This window comes from Centruroides vittatus, unplaced genomic scaffold, assembly GCF_030686945.1.
Source record: "Centruroides vittatus isolate TY-2023 unplaced genomic scaffold, ASM3068694v2 contig_290, whole genome shotgun sequence".
Lineage (NCBI taxonomy): Eukaryota > Metazoa > Arthropoda > Arachnida > Scorpiones > Buthidae > Centruroides > Centruroides vittatus.
Window position 1 is genome coordinate 1,893,526 of NW_027121846.1, and position 21,651 is coordinate 1,915,176.

At 34.8% G+C, this 21,651-nt stretch overlaps 1 protein-coding gene across 4 annotated transcripts in view; it reads left to right on the forward strand.

Moving 5' to 3' along the window:
• Positions 1 to 21,651, forward strand: part of LOC136972398 (uncharacterized) — a 29,846-nt gene that overhangs the window by 7,725 nt on the left and 470 nt on the right. The window contains exons 1-5 of one of the 4 annotated variants that reach the window (XM_067266987.1): positions 4,160 to 4,261; positions 5,193 to 5,342; positions 15,745 to 15,823; positions 15,949 to 16,031; positions 16,097 to 16,210. In XM_067266987.1, coding sequence (XP_067123088.1) covers positions 5,259 to 5,342; positions 15,745 to 15,823; positions 15,949 to 16,031; positions 16,097 to 16,210 — 360 coding nt within the window. In that variant the 5' untranslated portion in view covers positions 4,160 to 4,261; positions 5,193 to 5,258. Of the gene's footprint in view, positions 1 to 4,159; positions 4,262 to 5,182; positions 5,343 to 15,744; positions 15,824 to 15,948; positions 16,032 to 16,096; positions 16,211 to 21,651 lie in introns of those variants that run through there. The other 3 variants (XM_067266986.1, XM_067266988.1, XM_067266985.1) reach the window with 3 other exon arrangements.

Sequence of the window (21,651 nt, forward strand, 5' to 3'; positions counted from 1 at the left end):
AAAGTTTAATTTAAAACAAACGTTTTCGACCTATTCCATAGGCCATCATCAGGTTAAATAAACCGACGAATGGAACAGTTCCGTACCAGAGAATCAAATACAAATATTTAAATTTCAAAAACAGTTGCAGTTTCCAGCAAACTTTAAAAATTTCTTTGTATTTGTGGAAATTTCTACGTAATTCAAAGGTAATTTTTAATATGTATCTTACACAGAATTATTAATATGATTTTGAAGGTTGCAGAACGTATTAAATTATTTTAAAAAATGAAAAATAATTATATTATTTGATTTCAAGATATTTTGTATATCTTAAAAATACAATAATTAATTTTATCCTGGGATTTCCAGGCCCGGGAAACAGTTCACTTTTATTTGGAATCCCAGTACAAGCAAAAGACCCGGAAATGAGAAACCCTGGTTTGAAACAATGAAATAGTAAATCTAAATTAAAAAAATAATAATAATGATAGTATAAATAAAAATATAGAAGATAAAAAATTCTTGCTTCCAAAACAGAAAACGTGGAAATCTATAAAACAGAATTGCAATGTATTGTCTAATATTTGTAATATTTGAATTTCCCTCCCTTATGTGGGAACGCCGGGAGATAGGACGGAGTCGTACCTCCTTTTTCTTCGGCGAACAGGTCGGCAAGACCCACCCCAATGTCAAGGATGGCTAAATTTTTATGATATCCCGACTTGTCGAAATTGGGTAATTGTTTGTCAGGTCGAGAGGAGGAAGTGTGTGGGTTCGTCGATAAGTTTAGGGCGATATTCGAAATAACGGAACCATGATGAAAACAAAGAACGAATTATTCAGACGGATAAACAAAATACAGAAAATATAACGCGTCCAGTTCCTAACCGCGGGAGAGAGAGAGTTTACAAATTTAGGGGTCATACCTCTTGCTGGGATATATCGGTGGTAATCGAAGTACTAATTGGCTCGGTTCTCCGGTCGTGGAGGTAAGCAGGAGGATCGGTCGGGGCGGCTCGTCGTCGGCGGGCTTCGGTGACTTCAGGTTTCAGCCCTCGATTCTCCGGACGGATCCGACGGGACGGACGTCTTATGCGGATTTTCAGCGACCCCGTTATCAGCCTTTTCCCCCTTTATATACTACAGGTCACGTTATCTTCGATCACCAATCGCGATAGTTGGTGAATCGCTGATGATTCGATCTCCGTGACTACGAGTTTGGATCCGGAGAGAAAAGAAGTGCTTTTCGACGGCGGAAGGCTGCACATCTTTTGAATTTCGACATTTTTTCAATTTTCCACGAGAGGATTTGAACAACAACAAAAAAGTTTTTGGGCCGGGTTAAACCCGGCCTCACACTTAGGATTCGTCGTAAGTGGCAGGGTCCAGAGACTGCAAGCGTGAACTCGCTTCCAAGCAGAGCGAACAAACAGGTTCAAGCAAATGTGCGTGTCCGGAGTAATCGCGTTTAGGTGCAGCGACCACCAGCTTCTATACGCGCCTGCGGTGCGGTGCTTCCAAAGAAGAAAATGGCTGATTTTGTAGATAAATGAAAACAGAATGAAAAATAAGTTGTGTATAAATGTTGTATGTACTTTAATTAATCTTTTACGTAATTTAATAATTTCTGATTTTGTAAATTTATTTTTAAAACGTTACAACTTTTTTAAAACTTATTATGTTATGAAAATTCTTTATATTTGTTGTGTATCTAATTAGTGATAACAATTATCTGTCAAATTTACCGTTTTAATGCATGCCATATTTTCCGTAGCAAGCATTCGACGAAGTCGTTTCGCCGCCATTTTGTAAACAGCACGCGTCTACTCTGGACAGAAGTCGCTCGCGAGTTGGACGCGCATACGAAGACTCTTTCCGCTCGCGGTCGTTGGACACTGTCACGTAGGACGTACTTTTAGGAGCGGTATCTAGAGTTTATGTGACCAATGATTTTCAATAAACATAAACACGTCAATTATTCTCAGCGCAAGAGCTTCACTCCAAAATCTTGATTTTGAAGGAGCTTGTAAAATTGTGTCTTACTTCTGTTGCCAATACTATAATCTACCCAGTACGAAAAACATTTATTTATTTCAGAGATTCTCGACCTTTTTTTCGTCACGGTACACTTTTAATAATTTAAAAGTTTGGCAGCACAAACGGTGACATCATAACAATGATTTTTAAATGCAATTGGTTATTTAGATCACATTTGCTAAACACCTTGGCAGCTACCGGCAGTTACCGGTAACACCGGTTACGATTTCCAAACGCGCTCTAGGAAGGTAGGACCGATTATACTACTTGTCTGACGTCACTTATGTATGGATATTCGCAGTGGTTGAGAATCACTGATTTATTTAATAGTAGCAACTATGGCTTATTCAGACGCAGGATTCGAAAAAAGTTTTATTAAACAAGAAAACAATAGAACATTGACACCGCATCTAACGATAACAAAATATTGGCACTATGTTTTTGTTATATTAATAGATTACACAAATTTTTCAAAACTATTTCTTAATAAATTTTATGAATTTATGCACAATCCCTTATTAATGAATCGTCCATAAATTACCTAACGCTATTTTTATGCTTTTCAACTTCACTTTTGGTTTTAGTATTACAGAACTACCAACATCTAGAAAGATAGTGATAAACGCGGTTTTTTAACGGAGACAATGCTTACGTACTAGTACAACGCTTTAATCACGCGTATAAGCCTGTACCAATTGTGCCCTAAAATGAACAATAGTGACAAAAGTATCCAGTAAAAGTATCTGTGGAGACTTTTTGCGTCAGTACGATGCTCACAGAACAGCCCACATGCAGGGAGAAAGAGCTAAATTGACGTTAATGCAGTAGCGAAGCACAATAGGGAAAATTAAATTTGTCTGCAAATTTTTATTATTTTTTCAATCATGACCATTGGCATCCTTATAAAAGTTTCCAAGGGTGCGAAGCTTGGACACAAATAATTACATCAATAAATTTTTATTTAATTATTTTTTTGCGAGTAGATAATAAGAATAGTAGATAATAAAGTAGATAAGATACAGTATTGCATCAAAGCATCCCAGGATCGAGGGTATATGAATACGTATCTCATTCACTTTTCGTTTATAATTTATGGAATGTTTTACTGGATTCCGGGGAGGGAAAGTGCTCCGTTTGTCCCTTAATGCGGACGCCCTGACACTTTGTACTTGTTATTAAAATTTTATATGTAATAATTATATTTCCTTGCCGACTATTTTTGTACTGTTTACGTGGTATTTAAGGAATTTTAAAAGTGACGTCACGATGACGTTTTTACTCGATATGCGTCGGGTCAGGAAAGCTTCCTGTAGGTCATTGAACTGTAACTTCATCTCTGCGTTAACGACACCAGTCGTGAACGTCCTTTTCTCTCGTCGACGGAATGTATTATGATGAATCAATGTAATGCATTTTTAAATACCAATGAATGCACACATGTTTTTTTTTTTTTTTTAATGACGTAGGTATTAAAGGAAACAAATATACTACGCCCGTGTTCCGCAACTGGTGTGCTGTCACAAGGTGAAAGGTGTGACGTAAACTTTTATATATTCTATTAATTATCAAGTTTCATTTATATATTTTATCACAGTTGCAGTGTTTCTTATGCTTGTATTTTATTCACTGTCGCAGCACTGATGAAATCGGATGTGTTTATTTATTCTTTATTACAAGCCACGCATTTTTATTTATTCTAAAAAATTAAATGTAAAATAAATTTGCTCACAGGTGTTGATATCTGTTTAATAATAATAAGAATGATGATGATGATGATGATAGGCTAGTGGCAATATGTAATTCTATTAATAGTATCATATCATGCGTTTTTGAGAAAAATAATATTTTGATGTGCCGTGTTGAGTCATGGGTGTGCCGCAAGTAGAAAAAATTCCGGAACACTGGCCTACACAATCGTTGCTAGCTTCTGAAAGGTCAGTCATACGTGAAGTGTTTTATATCGATCGATTTAGCGTGTGAAGTTACATCTAAATCTATTTGTAAATATTACGGCTAAGATCTTTCTTGGGCTTGAGTCTTTCTGCCTTCGTCTAACCGAAAACAGTTAAACACAATAAGCTCCTAACTACCTCACAACAAGTGGATTGGTCCTGTACAATAGCGCCTCCATACGGCTTAAACCATGCGCGCGCACTGTAATTTATTTTTGCTATACGCTGTTTACTTCCGAGATGAAAAGCATTAGTAATAAATTTCATGGCAGATGTTAGTAATGTAACAAGTATGAACAGTATGTCAGTTTTTTAATATCACAGATCTCTTCACGAAATTTAAAATGTTTCAAACTTTAATGCTTACATATATAACTATTATATATATATATATATATATACGGTATACAATCTATATATACATTTAATATAAAAGTAATATATGTTTAATATCAAGAGCATTTCCGAATTAACTCTATATTTCGAAGGTTTTACAATAGATGAGAAATTACTATTTTTATGGTAGTATAACGAAAGCAATTTTTTCATTTCTTTATTAATATTATTGTATGTATTTATATTAATATAAGGGCAGGTGACTAATAAATTAGGTCATTATTTACAATGTCCGGTCGTTACGAATAATGAGTGAAACTCCCATACAGCCTGTTAAATATTGATTAATTTATTAATTACCGTAAATTGAATAGACATTATTAATACATTTCCTTTGAGAAACTTGATTTTTAAAATAACTTAACTTTTTTATTAAGAATTATATAAAGTGTTTTAACAACACTCATATGGGTAATACAAGCATAAATACAGGTATATTAATTACATAAATCTCTTTATTATTGATCAACAGACATTATATAATAATTAGATTCATTATTAAAATAAGTTTACTTTGGCAATTACTATAAAATATGTGAAAATTTCACTTACAGACTGGAATATTTTATAAAAGTATTATTAACTGTTTTAATTAATCAGTTGGTCCATAACATATACGCAAACTTACTTTCCTACACACACTTACTTTCCCACATAGAACTTGAGAATGCTAAATCAATTTTGCGTGGGTTTACCTTCTCCAATTTCTGTGTGGGTTCGTGAAACTCTATCGAAAATAACTTGCGCAATTTTAATATGTAAAATATCCGATGATAATATTTTTCGACATCCTTTTCTTAAATGAATGAATTCAGTTTATTCTAGATCATCGCGAGGTGCTATCGAACATTGAGAAGTTTTAACATATATTGTATTTTTAGAAAGTTAAAAATGAAGTGTCAATGTCAACTGCACCGATGCTGCTGCTTTAAAACCAGTGAAGCTGCTTCGCTAGCATCGGGAATTTATACAACTGTAAGTAATTATTTATATTATTATTATATTAAATTTAAATTTATTTAGAAAATCACTTTTTATATAATTTAGTTAATACAAACATGTATATTTTATATCGTTTTTATTTATTTAAACAGTAAAAATTAAACTTCACTTTCTGATTTAATGAATGGAATTCCTTTTATCATCATTATTTTTCAAACATAAACGTACTCAGAAAAAATAATACTCCAGTAACCACCACTTTGTAAGTTGCTGAGGGAATTTTTAATTAAGAAAAGTAACGTTTTCGATCTATTCCATAGATCATCTTCAGGTTTAAACTGACGAACAAAAATAATTTCATAGAATGGAACACGACATATTTAAATTCAAAAAAACCGACAACGGAGCAACTAATTAAAATTAGAATTAAAGCGCAAAAAATACACAAATGTAAACTAACAAACACATAACAATCCCAAAGTTATTAGTACACGCTAACATCATATAACAGATAATAAAATATTAAGGTTCTCCAAATACGAAACACATCGCAAATCATGAGTCATTTGTAAGTCTCTTAATTGCAAACTTCCAAGCTGACGGTAATCCCTCAGCGTCCCTGGCGTTAATGAATCTATTGTCGAGTCTACTCTTGTACATTTCTATTTTTTCCGCCGTCTTTGACTCGACAATAGATGCATTAACGCCAGGGACGCTGAGGGATTACCGTCAGCTTGGAAGTTTGCAATTAAGAGACTTACAAATGACTCATGATTTGCGATGTGTTTCGTATTTGGAGAACCTTAATATTTTATTATCTGTTAAATGATGTTAGCGTGTACTAATAACTTTGGGATTGTTATGTGTTTGTTAGTTTACATTTGTGTATTTTTTGCGCTTTAATTCTAATTTTAATTAGTTGCTCCGTTGTCGGTTTTTTTTGAATTTAAATATGTTGTGTTCCATTCTATGGAATTATTTTTGTTCGTCAGTTTAAACCTGAAGATGATCTATGGAATAGATCGAAAACGTTAGTTTTCTTAATTAAAAATTCCCTCAGCAACTTATAAGGTGGTGGTTACTGGAGTATTATTTTTTAAAGACATTTGAAATTTATTTGAAGCTAATGTAAATAAATCAAAGTATCAATCATTGTAAATTAAGCATGTAACTTTATTTATAGTATTTCAAAACCTATTTTTTGTGTTGAATACTCTTCTAATTCAATAAACTTTTTTTAAAAATACAGTAGAGAGTCGTTACTCCCATCCCCGGTAATCCGAATCGCCGGTTATCCGAACGATTTTCAGTCGGACTGTGTCGTGCCGAATCGAACGTTTTTGATACTAGATTTACTTCTAAAGTATAATTTTCATGCTTTTATATTTTTCAATATATTTATTTTGTTTTTACAAAATAAAGAAATAATTTTTAACGATACTATAGCCTCGAATATTACTATAAAAATTTTCGTTAGGCTTAACCCTCGGGGTGCCTGGTGGGGTCTGAGAGGCCCGACTCATTTTCAAAAGTTCATAACTATTTTAATATTTGCGTTAGCGATCTTAAGGTTATTAGTAGCTTCAGTTCTCTTCATGCGCTTGCGATCCCCACAAAATTTTCAGTTCTTCGCGCGATATTCTGCGAACAAGACGTGGTTTAATAAGTGTTGGGCCTCACAGGCCCCACCAGGCGCTCCGCGTTGCAAAAGTGTTAGTAGTATTTTTTGTGTAAAATTCGTACTTTTTGTGTTTGCTTGATTTATAACACGTTTACGTTGTCAGTACATAAACGATTAAGCAGCTACTAAGCGTCTGTAAGAAATGATACAGATTTATTTGCATGGGACATGCGATATTCCTATGGGAAAAATGCCTGAATTCTCAATTTCAAATTTTTACTGAAGAAGCTTAATTTTTATGCTTTAACAGATAATTATATTAACTGCCATTAAAATGAATTCAAAATACTTGAATTATAATGAGATTACATCATGATTTCTAGAGAAACAAAGTTAATATTTTTGTTACAACAAAAAAAGTTGATGTTTTTTATTATGTAGTCGTGTGAATAAATATTTCACGTAAATCAATGATTGTTTTATTCTAAATATGTCTTAATAAACCTATTGTATATATATATTAACATAACATTGAAATTATCTTTACAAGCCATATAATGTAGTGTTTTATTTTGGGGTCTGTGGGACCCCACCAGGCGCTCGGCGGAAATTTCTTCACCAGGCACCCCGAGGGTTAAAATCGACGAAAATTCAACACGAAGCGACACGCAACGGAGAAAATTTTGAACATCGGACAGGTTAATATATTTTTTCGTACATAATCGGTTATCCGAACAAATCACTAATCCGAACCACCCCTGTCCCCAATTGATTCGGATTAACGACTCTCTACTGTAGTCTTTATTATAATCGATTTTGGATGTCAAGAAAACATCTAATTATGAACTACAGGATAAAATCGTTTATATTACTCCTAAGATAAAATAAAAAGCTTGGTAATGAAATAATTAATACTATAACATGTAATAGTAATACATTTTTAATCGTATCAAGTTTAAAAACATTTCTTTAAGAAAATTTGCGTTCATTTTAAAATACGCTCTTGTGAAATTTCTCAGGTTAATGTGCATAAATTTGAGCTTTTGTTATTGTGGATAACATTTTGAATAAAGTCATTCGTTTACATTTAATTTTTTCCTCGTAAGTGTAAAATTAAGCGATTAAAGTATAATAGCTTTATGCAGAACCCCTGAAAACTTTGAAATATGGACCCGAAAGTTTCGCCAGAACTTCACTGATAACATGAAAAGGTTAAGTTTAAAATTTTCGGATTCTAAACCCGGTAGTTTCTCCCCTTGGAGCGTCTGCTGTGCCCCATGAAAAAGAGAAGGAAACAGCTTTTTTGACGATTTTTGCGCTTTTTAACTGCTTATATTTCGGCATTCCTTTATAGAAAAATCTGAAATTTTTGCACACTGCTTAAGAAAACAATTCTAATTTCAAATGAGATATTCAGAGTTACTATACGCGTTTGGGGGCGGAAAAATAGACCTTCAAAAATCAGCAACTGATTCCTACATATATACTCAGCCATGACTTTTTCACTTAGCGCAGAGTCACTGCCGTGACTCGATTTTTCTGTCTTTTAATAAAACATGAAATAAATTTTTTTAATAAATTACGTTTACTTTAATTTTGCAAAAAATACTGACTTGTACTATCCATTAAAACTTTGATGTATTGTACCTTGTGATTTAATTGCGAATTTAATATAAGAAATAGTGGGTTTCGAAATACAGTGTTGGATAGCAAATGTTCATGTATAACGTACTGTTAACAAACTAACAAATTTTATTCCTCCTTTTTCGATTCGTGGAAAATCATTAATTCAATTCGCTACACGTTTTGCTTTTTAAAAAACAAACCTTGCCCATATCTTTGTTGTGGCTAGAAAAATACTATTAAAAACCAGCAATGAGTTAATTACCTTTCCCGGCAACATTTAAAACTGCGTGTGTGTTGCCATCTGTTATGATATTTTATTTTAAAAAAACTTTTTATATTTTTGATTATTATAAAATGATAAAAAGCTTAATTCAGCTGCAAGTTGTTGACCTATAAATTCTCACTGTCGTCCGTCTCTTGATCTCGAGAACGGAGTTAGACAGATGAAAGACAAGACCACATGTAAAAACCTTTAGGGACAGAAGGCCCCATTAATTACATAAGAACTTTCGATGCAAACCGGAAATCACGTTATTTGAATTCAAAAATTTTCCCCTGTAAGGTGTTAGATGTCCGGCACGACTCTATTGTGAGAAACCGGGGGGTAGAGAGTCAGCTCTAACACCTTTTAACGGCAACGAGTTAGTAAAACCCGTTCACGATGACTGGAGTGCTATAAGTCGAGTGGGGAGGTCGCGGATATGCCGATAGGATCCGTTCACCGAAAGAGGACAGGATGACAGGTTAATAATAAAAATTTAATAAACTAACATACAACACACGACACAGTTCGCTGATATACCGGCCGAATGCTATGTGCCGGTATTATTTCTATGTCGTCGATACGCTGTTTCAAATGGACATTAACGTCTTATATCTAAATCTGACTTATAGGCTAATTGACCGAGAGATAGAGTTTACGTACATTCTAAAATAATACCTCTGAGAGAGTGTGAGGAGGTCTTTTATACAGTGGCGTGCCGTCATTGGAAGCGATGGAAGCGCCGATCCCACCTTCCAATGACTTTCCCTTGAATTTTATAAAATATAAATTTTCATATTTTAACGTACTTTGAATTAATTAAAATTAATATTTTATTATAACTGCATTATGTATCTTTTACAAATTTCTATACTACATGTGAAAAAAAACGATAAGATTGCTATTGTATATTCGAATAATTCGGTGGCGGAAGGAATGTCGAAACCGGGTCAGTCTCCAATCAGCCAGATTATATAGGCATTAGCACATGCGGTTTACAGTGCACCAACCTCACCCGGTTTAGCTGGTGGATGCTTCACACATAAAGCTTCTAACTTTATATCCCGGACCGGTTGTGGGCTGTTTAGCCGCCTGCCTGCTAGATATTCGGCCGCTCTCGCCCGATTACGTGAATCACGAGTAGACTAGATCAACGGCGGGCAACCCCGGCCCGCGGGCCAGCTACGGCTCGCGAAAAGTTTCTATCCGGCCCGCGAGATCTTTAATAGATTATTAAGTTGGAAAAATAAGTAATTAATAGTTATTTTTCCAATTCTTTGTAATTTTCGAAAACGATAAGAGAAATAAATGTAGTAATTAACTTTTTTATTTATTTCATATTTGCAGACTAAAAAAATTACGAGTCACAAAAAGGCGTCAACTAACTACTACGGCCCGCGGAAAAACGTAAAATTTATTCTGGCCCGTGTTATAAAAAAGGTTGCCCACCCTAGACTAGATTTATAACTTAACCCAACCGATAGGAGTTTACTGGCATGTTTTTATGATAGTTCTGTATAGTTGACGGGAGTTTAAAAAAATCCATTAAAATATTTGATATATTTATTCCGCTCTCCCATCTTATATTACTTACGGGTTTCAATGTTAAACCGGTGATATTACGATTATAGTATGTCCCATCTGTAATGGAATGCAGAAAAAACGTGTACAATTCTTGTATAATGTTAAAAAATTAACTGTTACTTTGGCATCATTATTTACAACCAAATTTAATGAATGAGACGTACAATGGTACAAAAAAAGCTCTAGAATTTATTTTCCTTAAATGTACGATCTAAGTATCGGTTGTCATAAAAATTTCTTTCCACTTTTTTCCCAAGACTACAGATATTCGAGTACAAAGTAACTGGTTTCGAGTTATTTCTACTAAGAAGTAGTTAAATAATTAAGAGATTAGGGAATGGTGACATAAGTAAAACCCTGCTGACTTAAACAAAAGCTTAACCGAAGCAATTACTAGCTCAGTACAGTGGGGAACTGATTTCCGTGTACACCTGGTACTAAAACGAATTGCAGTAGTTAGAAAACAAATGACTATTAAGTTTAACATATTTACATCTATGGTGAGAAACGTTTAAAATTTACAACGGCCCTGTCGCGTCCTTTGAGATATACTAGTGATGCGACAAAAGAGGCATTTGACATTGACCGGTATCGGCACCCTCGGGATTTGTCATGCATGCATTCACTGTACACCTACCAAAATCGTCTCTGTTTCCATTCGTGAGCCACTCGCAGGGAGCAATTTTAACTCAGTGGATTGTTTAAATATTTAAAAATAAACAATATTTTATGTTATTTTTATATACGTTTCTTCGCAAAAGTATATTCATACAATTGAATATTTTGTACCAGGTATGTATAATTGTATATCCATCACAAATTTTATTTTACTAAGTAAGTTTTAATAATTTTATTTTTAATTTTAGCCCTTATATCATGGCTAGCGATTTAAACTGTAATTGTGATATTGAAAATTTACTTTAAAAAAGTTTTGGCTCAAGACAATATAATGAAAAAGAAGCCATTATTAAAAGAGAAAGACCAACGCCTAAATTAAATATAAGTACTTCGACAAAAAAATTTGTTCGACATTTTCACGATAAAATTTATCAAGACGTAAAATGGCTTTGTGGATGCATAAAAATGCAAAAATTGTTTTGTTGGCCTTGCCTATTATTTTCAAATGAAATTAGTGTGTGGAATAAGAATGGCTTTGACGATTTAAATAATTTGAGTAAAGCTAGAAAAAGACACGAAAATCGTAAATGTCACATCGATTCTTTCGTAAAATTGAAGCAATTTGGAAATCAAAATAGAATAGAATTTAACATTAGTAAACAATATAAAATTAATATTGAAAATTATAACAAGATAGTTACGGCTAATAGATATATTGTATCTAAATTAATAGATATTACATGCTTTTTAGCAAAGCAAGAATTGGCATTTAGAGGGCATAGGGAATGTATTGAATCTAATAACAGAGGTAATTATATTGAACTCGTTTCTTTATTAAGTACGTCAGATAATCAATTAAAAATGCATTTAGAGAAGTCTACAGTTTTTACTGGCTTATCGAACAAAATTCAAAATGAGCTCGTTAATTCGTTAGGAAACGTTTTATTGCAAGAAATTAAAAAAGAAATTGAAAACGCAAAATTTGTTGCTATAATTGTAGATGAAACAACGGACATTAGCCACAGAGCCCAGATGTCGACTGTATTTCGTTACGTGAAAGAAAACGGTAACGTCGAAGAAAGATTTGTGGGCTTTACTGATGTGAGTGAGAACAGAGACGCAAATTCGTTATTCACTCACATTAAGAGTTACTTAGACGAATTTCAATGCACTAAAAAATTAGTGGCACAAACATACGACGGTGCTGCCGTAATGGCCGGACAACATAATGGTGTCCGAGCTAAAATTAAAGAAATATCCAAACATGCTATTTTCGTACACTGTTATGCTCACAGATTGAACCTAGTTTTCTCTCAATCTGTTGGATATATAAAAGAATGTAAAATATTTTTTCAAACTATGACAGGATTTTCTTCATTTTTTTCTAAATCTTCTAAAAGATCTCACGCCTTAGACCTAGAAGTCAATAAGCGTTTTCCTTCAGCCACACCTATTAGATGGAATTACAATAGCAGGATTGTAAACTGCGTTATGGAGTATAAAGAAGAATTAAAACTTTTGTTGTTGAATATGGTTGAAAGTCCAGAACAATGGGATTCTGATACTACAATTGCCGCAAGAGGATTATACCATTATTTAATAGATTTTGATTTTCACTTTTTATTACTAGTTTTTCATCAAATATTTGCACATTCAGATATCCTTTTTGATATATTACAAAAAAAAATTTTAATATAGCATATTGTATTACTAGAATAAATCACTTTATTGATTTTTTACGACAGAAAAGAAATGATTTTGATTTGATTTGGGACGCTTTGAAAAAAGATGAAACTTTTTTAGAAATTCAACCAAAAAGAGGAATGAGACATACTGATATTGAGTCTAAAAAGGATTTATATAGACGTCTGTTTTATGAAATAATGGATACATTGATACAAAATTGTATTGACAGATTTGCCGACATAAAATCTCTAGAATTTTTATCACTTTTAGATTTTAATAATTTTAAATATTATGAAAAACAATTTCCCGAAGAGAGTTTTAATGCTTTACGTAAATTTTATGGAGAATTTTTTAATTTATGTAAATTACGTAGTGAATTGCAATATTTATATTCGTGTCCGGACTATATTGGCAAGTCACTCTTAGACATAAAAAATATTATAATTAATGATGACCTAAACAAAGACGTACTAATAGAATTATATGGTTTAATATCATTAATTTTTACAATACCATCTACCAGTGCGTCTGTTGAGCGTAGTTTTTCAACAATGAAGCGAATTCATACATTCGCCAGGAACACTCAGTCGGAGGAAAGATTGTCGTCACTAGCGTTGCTTTCTATAGAAAAAGAACTTTTAAATACGTTGATGGAATCAACGACGAGTGACTTTTATGATAAAGTAATTAACGACTTTGCGGGAAAACATCGCCGAATAGAGTTAATTTATAGAAAATAAAAAAATGGAACAAGTTTTTCTATAATTGTATTATGTATGTATTATTTGTATTTTAGAATTAAAGTACATAAATTGTTTATTTTTGTCATTCGCACGTACGAATGAGACCCTAGACCATCACTGACGCGCAATTAACTGATTGCCCCTGAAAGTCGGCTTCTTACAGAAACACAGCTTCCCTATCATCAAATGTCACGGCACGCCACTGCTTTTGTATCTGTTGAGGCCTATTTATCGGGGATCTTTTATGGAGCCGTGCACATAGCGAAGTAGCCGTTGTCGTCTGTGGCTGGGCGTCGAAAGGAGATGAATTTGGAGATGTAAGTATTGGTGGAGAAAACGTCGTGTATGGTTCCTAGTATGTCTGCCTTGATGTGCCCCCTGATGATCGGGTGTGACCCCTTTTTATACGCGTTGCGCGCGAGAATTGACTCAGATGACTTTGAATTAATGCGTTCTAAGTTCAATTTGGGTACGGGTATTGCGGATACTAGCTATCAAAAGAATAGGGTGTTTCATCGATTTATGGATATTTTCTATCCGTTATCGTGGTTCGTCTTACCTCATAATTTTTTCAATTTGACAGTTTCCATCCTTAATAATAGAGTGTTTGGACTAAGTTTTTCCACAATCTAAACATCGTAACAATCGTTGATTTGTAGCGACATTCGATCGCCTTTGTAAGGTAGCCGACCCGGTGGAGATGGGGACTTGGAAACCCACTCCTCGGCACCCGTGTTAGGTTGCCGTTTTTTAGATGGGATCAGTTAATCCCGCGTCAAGATAAACCGAAAGGAAGGTTGTATGTGGATTGTGACGGAGGAGGCAAATGATGACAAGTGTTTTTCACACGAAAACCGTTTATTTGTTAACATTAGTGCTTACATCGTTAATCGACAGTCCTTCACTAATCTAGACGAGAACTTCGGCGTCGGTCGCAGCCCCGGGGCGGACGAGATGAGATCGCTGGACAGACGGACGATCGGGGAAATGGTGCAACGGAGTTCTATCTTGAGCGACGACACAACTCAATACGGATCACGACTGTTATCCGAATAACGAGCAGACTCTTGGCTTAATCCAGAGAAGAATGTTCTTCGACCTTGAAATCCCGAATTTTTTAATAGTTTTTTCCCCTCTATTCGCATTTCGGATTGGTCCATCGTCCCGATTGGTCGCTCCTTTGTCTCCAGGTGCAAGACGAAGCCTCTTCGGGTCGCGGGAAAGGTCCGATTCGAGGTGTATATTTGATACCTCTTTATCGACTCTGCCCGGCAATTGTTTATAAAACACCAAAACCTGCACTCGTAATTCAGGCTGTTGTTATGCCATTTTTGACGTCTAAGAATTTTAACGATTATTTTCATCTTTCATTTATCAAAATTCCCTCTTTTATTGTTCGAAAAGGTTTATCTCGGCCAACATTTTTTAGACTCGCGAGTCAATGCGTGATCTACCTATTTACGAGCGCTCTTGTTAGAGTTTGTCTTCCGCTGAGCCCTTGACAGAAATTTGACATATGCACGAACAGTCCGAACAGTCTTGTTGTTTACATAAGAATTTCGAAGGTTACTAAAGTTCGAACCTACCGTCTGGGGATCCACACATTTATCTATTGGTCAAGAGGTCAACAGGAAGACTAGGAGGTAGGAAAGAAGGTGGGGTTTATCCACTTCGCACTCAAATGCGAACTAGTTTAATTAATTACTCTAATTACTTAATTGCCCCCTCTGAATGTCACACTATTGTTAAAAGAAAAGTATAATGTACTGTACATGGGCAAGACACTACAACACTAATTTGAGGTATAGAACATATATTTTAGATTAAATAAATTAATAAATATGATTAAAACTTGCAGCCCAGCATTGTGAAAATGTCACAAAATAATTGCTCGTTTTCAAGGTAGGGATGAGTTTTATAAAAAATTGTAAATGCCAATAACGAGGAAAATCGTCATCGACTCTATTCGAGATATGACGCGATCCCCTTTATCTCCCCATCCCTCGTGCAAAATTTCAGAAATTTTTGATCAATGCTCAGGAGTTAAGCTTCAAAGAGGGTGAACAAAATCGTGCCACACAAAAACACATTAATACCCATACATACAGAAAAAAGTTCGATTTTTTTTTTTTTTTTTTTTTTTTTGCATTTCTCGACGTTTCACGGTCCCGAGTCCAATAATATAAAAATTGAGGTGAATCATTTTTTAGTTTTTATTTTTCTTGCTGTTTTCTATATACATAAAGTATTTTATACTATATGATATATAAAGTACTGTATGATATGTATTTATAGGTTGTGTCTGCAATCGCATTAATTTCTGTCATAGCCCTTTGGGCTATCTCCGAATTTCATCCCACTTCAAAGACTTTTTGTAAGTATTTTTAAATAAAATATATTGCTATTTATAATATAGTTTAATTTCTTCATTTTAACATTTATCGAAAATTTTAATCTCATGTAAATGAAGTAGTAAACAGATAAATGTTATGATTTCAGTTATTGCGGTGTACGCTTCATCTTTAACATTCAGTTCAATACTCCTTCTATTCAGTTTGCTTCTGGTGTACGCCGTGATTAAGGTAAGTCGAATATTTCAAAATAAAATAAAAATAATAAGCTTTAAAATATTTTAATAACTTTCTAGAAAAAGCGTTTGGCCTTAATACCATGGATGATTTGGTTGATGATTTTAATGATCTCTCAACTTACCGCAATTATTGGCTTTTTTGTATTGGATATTTTGTCTGGAGAGATTTCGGTAAGAAGTTTAATTCTTAATAGTTACGTTTAAGATTTACTTTGAATTTTAAAAACGTCTTTTATTTATTATTTAATAGAAAAGTGACAAAAAAGTTAATATTCTTCTTTAATACTCAAATAAACTTATAAAAATTATTATTTTAAAAATTAAAATTTTGAAATGTAATGACTAGTAAATTAAATTCAGTATTGATGACTGAAGCAAAAGATGCTTCAACTTGCTTTTATGTTTGGCTTTTAACATCTTCTGTTCTGTGGATACTCCAATAATGTTTTTTCTACGATCATCGAGACAGAAAAATGGTGTATATATAGGTTTAATCAGGCCCAAAATGGAAATGGTCGACTGATAACAGCCGTTGTCTGATATATCCGGATCAGTCCACCGAAGAAATATTCCTGATGCTCCCGATCCAAACTCGATCTCCCTCCGAGAGCGGGGAAGTTTCAGTTTGGATCGGGAGCTTGCCATTTGGGGGGACCTGGAATCGAGTTCGGGTTACGATTGCCTGGATTTTCCGCGAGCGCTGTCAGTCCTGAGACTTCAATTGATAATTTGCATAAAAGCACACATGATAACATGATAACACCCCAGGATATCTTCAATTAAATTTGAATTATGAGTATCTACAAAAATTATTAAATTTTCGAGTCTATCTTACATCCTTTTTTACACCTCAGAGAATCACAGTATAATGGTTTGAATTAACTTCATTAGGACAGATGGTAAGTTATAACACAAAAAACTAACACACAAAGATAAAATTGATCGGAACGCCGACCTTTTATTTGAGGTTTCGGCGGCCTTTAACACCAAAAACAATGGTTACAAGTTCTGACCATAACTACCTTGTCCTTTAGCACAATATATAACTGATTCAGGTCTTCTGGTGGCGGTTTTAGGATGTAAGGCCGCGACTCCACTAGCCGTAAAAGGGCCGTAAAACCCCTCGCCGTAAAAGCTTTTAATCACGTGACTATGATATTTTACGCCTGAGCAGGTCGTAAAACCAACGTAAAAGCGAGTTGAGCAGTGTTCAACTTTCGAAGTGAATACGACCGTAAACCGGTACCATCCACCAATCAGAAGTCAGTGAAATCTAGGTCATCGTGACACGGTGCGAAAATGGCGGAAAACGAGCTTTTGTGTACGTTCTCTGGTGCTACTCTAGAAGATCTGGAAAGATTTATCGAAAACATTCGAAAGTATTCATGTATCTACGACAAGAGGTATCCCGATTATAATAATGGATGCCTAAAACACGCGATATGAACGGCCAAAGGAAAATCCTTAAATTTGGAGGAGTATATTCGCGTTTTTCATGAACTATAGAGGGCGCTGAATTTTTACAAAATGGCTACTTTATCTGGGTCGCTTATAACTAGTAATGTAAAATTAATCAAATACTACTGCCCGATGTAATGATATATGCTGCTTGTAGCTGTTTATCGAGAAATTTTACAGTAGCAGAACAATTATTGCTAGCGGGATACGTCATTATGTGGTATCGAAGCAAGTGAGCGAGATCGTTCTATGCATATTTGTGCCCTTTGTGTTAAAAACATCAGCTTTGACATTGTCCTATCAGGGTTAGATTTACAAGTAAAAAGCTATGTAAATTGTTGCTTAGGCTTCGACTTTCAAGGAGCCTCAAACATTTGTACAAACAAAAAAAAATTAAAGTCGAATTTTTTAATAAACATTTTTTTTACAAACCAACAAAACATTCTTTACTTTTTATTTTGTGTAGTATTTCGTTAATTTTTTTCTAAGAATTAATGTAAGGTCTTTTTTTTTAAAAAAATGATAAAACCAATTTTAAAAAAGATTTTTAAAGGAATGGGTATAAAAATTTAATTAAATTCAGTTATAAAACAGAAGACTAGTGAAACCTCACATCTTTTTCTTCCAATAACCATATTGAATCAGAGAGATAGTCTGATTTAATTTTTTTCTTTTTATGATTGACTTCTAAAATTGTAAAGGGTTTGTAAGGGGACTTACATTCAGCTTAAGGCTTCGAAATGCTTAAATCCGACCCTGTGTCCCACACAAAATAACTGGCATTTTAACTTTAAAAAAATATCTTTTAAAATTGACAGCATAACTTGTTCGTGTAAAATTGGACAATCGGGAAACTGCCAATTCTTAAGTCTAATTCACTCTTTCACAATTCGGAGAAGCTCATAAATATAACCGACCGATTTCCGAATAATCATCTGTTTTTCGTGTGAGAATAGACGAAAACTTATATTAGGCTCCCGTAAATCTTTGAAATTGCAATTTGGAACGCAACAGAAACCTTTGCTTTTTCTATTGTTATTCATATTTACTGCTGATAATACACAAGAATTAATCAAACGACCCAGATAGAATAGTTTTGTTTCTAAACACCAGAGGGCGAGCATCCGGTGAAAAATGCGAATAATAAAAAAGCTAAGCTTATAAGTGCTGTATATTATCTTAATAATATAATAATAAAAGTCAATATATGAAAGTAAAGATATTACTTTTACTACATTTGTAATTTAGTACAGAAAAAACTCGTAGAATATAATTATTGTCTTTATATCGATATATCACGTATACACCGTAATTGGCAAGCGCCAAATCCGACAGAGGCCGCTCAAGATGGCTGCCGAAACAGATAAGGAACCGACCATGTGTTTGTTCAATGCCTGAGCCGATTCAGTCTCCATCAGTGACGACTACTGCGATGACCAAATGGAGAACAAATCATTGAATTTATGGTTAATGTTACCCTAGGATCCAAAATGGCGGCGGGGGAAATTTTTCCCTACGTTGGAGACTGCGACGGGGAAAAAATTTTCCCTCGATTCAAGATGGCTGCGTTTCTGGCCGCCATCTTGAATTTCTCTGCACACTCCGCCTATATTAACCGAAATAAACAATAAAAAAAAGAATTTTTTTACTCACTTTTCGATGGTGGTTGCCTGCTTCTTCCTATCTTTTTTTCCTTTCCGAACGTATTTTTAAATATACGCCCTTTCTCGTACTTTCTTTTACATATTACGGTCTCGTCGATTTCCACCGTTTTATTCGGCACTCCTTTTTTAAACGATGTCAAATTACTCAAAGCTATAAGCAATACCAACCGTATGTGATTGGACCAATCGACTCCCGTTTTTCTGGATTTGCCCGCCGCAATCGCCGAGGTCGTCGCCGTACATTCCAGACATAGTTAGTGCCATATAAACGACAGAATGCAACTCCAAGAAATGTGGCCAAATTTACTTTTAAATGTTCCATCAAAGGCAGAGGTCTTCGTTCCGCACTTACTACAACGCAAGAAACAGCTTTCTCTATTATTCCGATAGTATAATTTGCATAAAGAATCGCAATGAATGCAAACGGACTCGGTCGGCTGTATGCCTAATTTTACAGCAAATTTCAATGCGTTATCGATACTGGGAGGCAAACCTGGTTCCAAAAAGTCGTCTTCAATTAACATGGAGAAATCACGGGTGGTGCATTTCGACCAAAATTCGTCGTTGCAACTCAAATCTGCAAAACTACTCATTATCGAACAATTGCAAATAAATTATACGTTTACAAAAATTGTAAACGTATAGTTTACAATTATATATATAAATTGTGCGAGAATAAAATATCGTAACGAAAAAAAACAGCAATTATTTCAATACGCAATTCGTCGCAACACTACAGCAAACGATTCCAACTGGAAACTAGTCGATTTGCATAAAATTGCCCGGAAAGGAACAGAATCACGTCGTAGATCATGCATTTGCATATTCGTTCGTAACACCCCTACGTATTTCCCGCCGATTTTACTCTCGCACGACGCTACGAAAAAGCTTCCTCTACCGTCGCAAATACACACTACCGTCCGTTTCGAGGTTACAGGAAGCTCGGCCACGTCGAACGCAGGGTCGAAACCGAACGGGAAAAAATTCTCAACGGCGTCGATGTCACGACTCTAGGGAAAATTTTTTCCCCGTAGTAGTCTTCGAAGTAGGGAAAAAATCCCACCGCCGCCATTTTGGATCCTAAGGTAACATTAACCGAATTGATGTGAAATTCTAGACTGTATCGGCGTCAGGAAACGTTGTCTTGTAGAAAGTGAAGCCGTTTTGGATGTTGGCCACATCGTATTTTGTGGATTAAACTCTAACAACAACACTGAAAGTTCATATTGTTCCTTTAGTGTTGCAATCTCAGATATTGTCGTTTTAATACATCTCAATTACGGGGAGAATGCACGTGCAAAGCGGGGCTGTCTGGTTTTCGTAAACATGTGATAGCCGAGCATAATACTAAAATGAAAACAAAAAACGTAAATTAACTTACATTTTCAATTAAGAATATTTTTAAAAATTTGACTGGAAAGTTATCTCGACATACGTATATGAAGATAGAAAATTTACCTATTTTCTTTCCGATCTGCGTACAAAAACAATTTTTCGACAGGCATGTCCATTTACAAAAAAAAAATTAGACATTTTTTTCCTTTTTATGTGGACGGCTTCAGATTTTCAAAAGATTAATTTTCAAACTTGAATTGGAATATTACCGCTACGCCATGACTACATAAGAATTATTATTTAAAAATAAAATAAAAGACTATCGTGTGTAGAATTAAAACACTTCTCACCTGTTACACGTTAACAGGTGAGAAGTGTTTAAATATTTTAAGCAGTATACACCATGTTCCAATATAAAAACATAACTATTATGATAAATAAAACTATGTTCAGTGTTGTTGTTAGAGTTTAATCCACAAAATACGATGTGTCCAGCATCCAAAACGGTTTCACCTTCTACAAGATTACGTTTCCTGTCGGTTCCTGACCTGTTTCGGCAGCCATTTTGAGCGCCCTCTGTCGGATTTGGCGCTTGCCAATAGTACTGTCGCCGTAAAATGCTTCGCTAGCCGCACCTCCACCGCAATCCGAGCGCAAACGCAAATAGGCCACGTGATTAAAAGCTTTTACGGCGAGGGGTTCTCGGCTGTTTTACGGCTAGTGGAGTCGCGGCCTAAGATAGACTCGAACATGTAATAATTTTTGTAAATAATCATAATTCAAATTCAATTGATGATGTTTATTTGTTTAGTTAAGCTACGGCAACGCAACACTTGGGCGATCTGCCTAAGGAGAATGCCTTCCAGGAGGTCTTTTTATGATAACTGACCCCTATTCAGGCGTTACGGACGTGGAGAAAACTCGGAAAACTCCATGTAGCCAGTCCGTCCTGGCGAGGCGCGAACCCACGACTGAACTCCCAGTGTTCCGGGAACAGAACCGCTTGACCACTGATGGGCCTCAACTGAGGATGAGGGGGTTATCCGCTAGGGATTCTGCATTGTTTGACGGTCGCTGAACTTACTTGAAGTGAATGAAATTATTCCCCATGGATCTTCAGATTGTCGAGATACCGGAGAGGTCCATCCCCCCTAA